This window comes from Dendroctonus ponderosae, unplaced genomic scaffold (genome assembly GCF_020466585.1).
Source record: "Dendroctonus ponderosae isolate FM_Combo_2020 unplaced genomic scaffold, Dpon_F_20191213v2 Dpon_F_20191213_9, whole genome shotgun sequence".
Classification (NCBI taxonomy): Eukaryota; Metazoa; Arthropoda; class Insecta; order Coleoptera; family Curculionidae; genus Dendroctonus; species Dendroctonus ponderosae.
The window spans coordinates 5,198,956-5,203,262 of NW_026019116.1; the positions used below are offsets into that span (position 1 = coordinate 5,198,956).

At 40.7% G+C, this 4,307-nt stretch overlaps 2 protein-coding genes across 2 annotated transcripts in view; one reads left to right on the top strand and one right to left on the bottom strand.

The window, feature by feature from the left end:
* The window catches only part of LOC109541802 (Krueppel-like factor luna), a 149,479-nt gene that overhangs the window by 141,759 nt on the left and 3,413 nt on the right, over nucleotides 1-4,307 (top strand). The gene's annotated exons all lie outside the window — the stretch shown is intronic.
* LOC125505583 (Krueppel-like factor 6) overlaps nucleotides 3,033-4,307 on the bottom strand; it is a 6,627-nt gene continuing 5,352 nt past the window's right edge. Inside the window, exon 4 of the mRNA XM_048669623.1 lies at nucleotides 3,033-3,760. Within this exon, the coding sequence (XP_048525580.1) occupies nucleotides 3,214-3,760 (547 nt within the window). The 3' untranslated portion in view covers nucleotides 3,033-3,213. The remainder of the gene's footprint in view (nucleotides 3,761-4,307) is intronic.

The window sequence follows — 4,307 nt, forward strand, 5'->3', positions numbered from 1 at the left end:
AGAAACTGATGATGGTGGAAAACACCGAAACGTATTTTAATTGATAAATAGACAATAAATGACTGAAGCCCAGGAATTGATTTTGATTTGGAATCTCTTTTTTACCTTTGGACAGATGTATTGCGAGAGCAAATTTATCACTTATATATGGTTTGATGGGAGATTCCCTGCGGGCTCACTACACAACTTCCGAACAAGAATCGCGAACAAAAACAATAATATTTTCGGGATTTTAGCGCAATTCTTTAACCTCGGCATCGTCCCCCGAGACTCATTTTCGGCCTCTGTTTCGACAAGGCACGTGAAAAGTTTCACTTTGGCTGCGAGGGAAAACTCGGCAACTTTGCGCCACTGTGTCCGGTTGGCTCAAATGAATCATGACGAAAACTTGATTGTTTTCCGCGTAACATTTGGACGCGACAGCAATCGATTACCGCCCAAAGTTGAGTGAGGGACAAGCATGTTTTCCCCATTCCTCAAGCATAATTTGCGACGACAATACGCGTTAATTGGCTTTGCTGTTTATTATTTTTTACGGCGACTTTAGGGGTCCTTATCGATGAATCTGGGCGCGAACAAAAGCAAAATCATCGTAAAAACGAACAACCTTTTTCGGGCTTTTGTGCGAGGGCCAGTTTGGTTTCTTTGCGTTGTCGACCTCTCCTTTGAGTCGCCCCTCAAAACGCTCAGATTGTATTTCAAATTATCGTTCTTTTACAAACATCCAGCCGAAAGGCCCTGTTTGTTCTCTCTTTTGCCCAAATGGAATTGTTGCGCGACCGACTTCCTAGCGGAAATGGAAACGAACAGTGCAGGTTTTGATAGGCAGGAACATTGGAAAGTTTGCTAAAAAAATATTGCGTGCGGGGGAAAAGACTTTTTCCTTCTTGAAAACCCCACTCTTTAGGGCAGATGGGGGCAGTTTTTGTGCCATCGAATTAGGCCTGAGTAACACTGGGTTGTGTGGCGCTTTTGTGTTGATGCAGCACTGTGCGTCAATGCGTCATAACAATAATATACGAATAACACTTTAAATGAAACTTGAAAAATGTTCGAAACACTTTTTGCAGCTTCCAATTATGGACAAAACCCTAATAATTACTTCTAGGTCTTTTTCCAAAAATATTTCCTCGAACTGAAAAAGCGAAAGTTTTTAATCATTTATTTAACAAACTCTTGGAAACTGGGGTTTGTTCACTTTCAGGTCAATATTTCTAAACGCGAAAACCGTTTTTTTCCTAGCGTTTTACTGTAAAATACTGGCAACTGAATCTTTTATGCAAAAAAATTGAGAGATCGATTTTACAAGAAAACTCGTCGACTTCTTTTAGACTCAGTTCTCTTGCTGGGAAAATCTAGATGACTTTTTTAGTTGCTTCAACAAAGTAGTAAAATATTACTCAGAAAAAATGTCAATAGCCCTTTTTTAGATGTGAAAATGCCAGTCTCGGGTCTCGTAAAACTTTAACAAATGAATTATAACTCATTAACCGATGAGTTATAACGCGTTAACTCAGAGAGCGGCAACAACTCAATAGCGCAACTCAACACAGTGTTACCCAGGCCTACTGTGATATTTTATCAAAACAGCGACAGACGATCGTTTTCTGTGGGTGTTTTCACGAAATATCGAAGGAATTTTACCGCGGCTCATAGAACCCTTAGAAAGAAATTCTATTGCACGACGGTTTAAAAGCCGGAAAACCCTTTTTAGATGTGAAAATTCCAGTCTCGGGTCTCGTAGAGCTTTAATAACTCATTAACCGATGAGTTATAACTCGTTAACTCAGAGCAGGGCATCAACTCAATATCGCAACTCAACACAGTGTTACCCAGGCCTACTGCAAGCTACAAAATATTCTTTCAACCACGAAATAACCGCAAATGAAAACTAAGTTGCTTCAACGATTTTCGACACCTGTTAAATCGTCCAACTATTCGCACCTTTTCTTCGAAAAGTCGCTTGTGAAACATCTAAGCTTCACAAGCAGAAAACATGTTGTAACTCATTTGTTCCACTCATTACAACAGCGCAACCGGCGTGTGTCATAGGCTGTATTCAGTAAAACCCAACAAAAGAAGATTGAACGCGCTGCACCGCTTAAAAGCCGATGGCGCATCAAGTAACAGAAGGCCTGGGTAACTCAGAGAATTTTTATGAGTTGGCGCAGTGCTGCGCAAATGGCGTGAAGCGCCAACCCAACTAACTGGCACAGTAACCCAGTTCCGTTACTTATGAAAAATGAGGTCCCTTTTTTTGTTGTTTGGACAGTGATCGAACGTTACTCAGAAAAAATGTCAATAACCCTTTTTAGATGTGAAAATTCCAGTTTCGGGTCTCGTAGAGCTTTAATAACTCATTAACCGATGAGTTATAACTCGTTAACTCAGAGCGCGGCATCAACTCAACACAGTGTTACCCAGGCCCACTGCTAATGTTCCCTATGCAAGCTACAAAATATTCTTTTAACCACCAAATAATCGCAAATGGAAACTAAGTTGCTTCAACGATTTTCGACACCTGTTAAATCGTCCAACTATTCGCACCTTTTCTCCAAAAAGTCGCTTGTGAAACAACTAGACTTCACAAGCAGAAAACATGTTGTAACTCATTTGTTCCACTCATTACAACAGCGCAACCGGCGTGTGTCACAAGCTGTATTCAGTAAAACCCAACAAAAGGAGATTGAACGCGCTGCATCACTTAAAAGCCGATGGCGCATCAAGTAACAGAAGGCCTGGGTAACTCAGTGAATTTTTATGAGTTGGCGCAGTGCTGCGCAAATGGCGTGAAGCGCCAACCCAACTAACCGGCGCAGTAACCCAGTTCCGTTACTTATGAAAAATGAGGTCCCTTTTTTTGTTGTTTGGACAGTGATCGAACGTTACTCAGAAAAAATGTCAATAACCCTTTTTAGATGTGAAAATTCCAGTCTCGGGTCTCGTAGAGCTTTAATAACTCATTAACCGATGAGTTATAACTCGTTAACTCAGAGCGCCGCAACAACTCAATAGCGCAACTCAACACAGTGTTACCCAGGCCTACTGCTAATGTTGCCTATGCAAGCTACAAAATATACAGTGTGGTCCAACAAAATAGTTCGATTTTCCACATCTGAAAACCTGTGCTTTGATGAACTGCTCATCAATCATTCCCGGGCAAAATGAAACGTAAAAACAAAACACTTGATTTTTTCGTTGGCCAACATCCACTCAGGCGGACCGGTGCTGGAGGTAAATATAAAATAAATGAGGCAAATCAAGTTTTCCAGATTTCCTCAAGTATCCGTCGAAATAAAACGAAAACTTTGCGATTCTGTAGCGGAAACGGGAATAAAAATTCCGGTGTTTGCGTTTCGCTCTTATTCTGCTCCGGTTGTGTCGCTCGCTTAACGAGGCGCGACTGTCTAATGTTTTAGCGGGTAGTGATTTAATCGTAATGTCGACCAGCCATTGTCGAAATATCGACAAACTCATTAGTGTGAAAAGTGTAATTGTGACACCGGTCGTGTGAGTTGAGACATGTGACAAACGCACGCTCTTGACACCTCGCGCAATCACGTAGGCTGTCGCGCGATAACAAATGAGTTTCTCACAGTTTGATTGGTCGCACTCATCTAGATCTAGGGCGACGTTGCCACACTTACCGGTATGCGTTCTTTGGTGGGCCTTCAAGTGGGAGCTTTTCGTGTAGACCTTTTTACATCCGAGGAATTGGCACTTGTGTATTCGTCGTTTTGAGTCCGGAGACTGATCTAACCTGCAATCCAAACCACAGTCTCTGTTGAGTGCTTGTGGGAAAAAGTGAGAAGCGGCTAGTAAGAGAACAGAATCCTTGCGACGTTGCCTTGCCACGCTATGTCAAATTTGAATTTGGTACCTCAAATTCTCCATACACCGTTTCTGTGTTATTTAAAATGCTCATGAGGTGATTCTGTTTCTATGAGTTTTCTAATTAAAGTTTTTATGAGTTACTAATGGCAGTATGTATGGCAAGGAATGTATCACAAAATTACTGCTGCATGTTATTGTTATTTTGTGTGTATAATACATATAAAATTATTTTTTAGTTGTTATTTATTGTTTTCAAAAGTGTTTAAAAACCTGGCATTATTTACTGATTGATCATACAAGTTCATCATATGAGCTGAAAGAAAAATGCCGTGGACATACGCTTATCTACGGTTTAATCTTAAGACTGGTTATGCGTTATTTGAACTGCCATTATAGCTTTTCGCAATACATTTCTTCTTATATAGCATATATGTTCTGAGATTAGTAATAGAGGGCTTATCCGAGTAATTTTT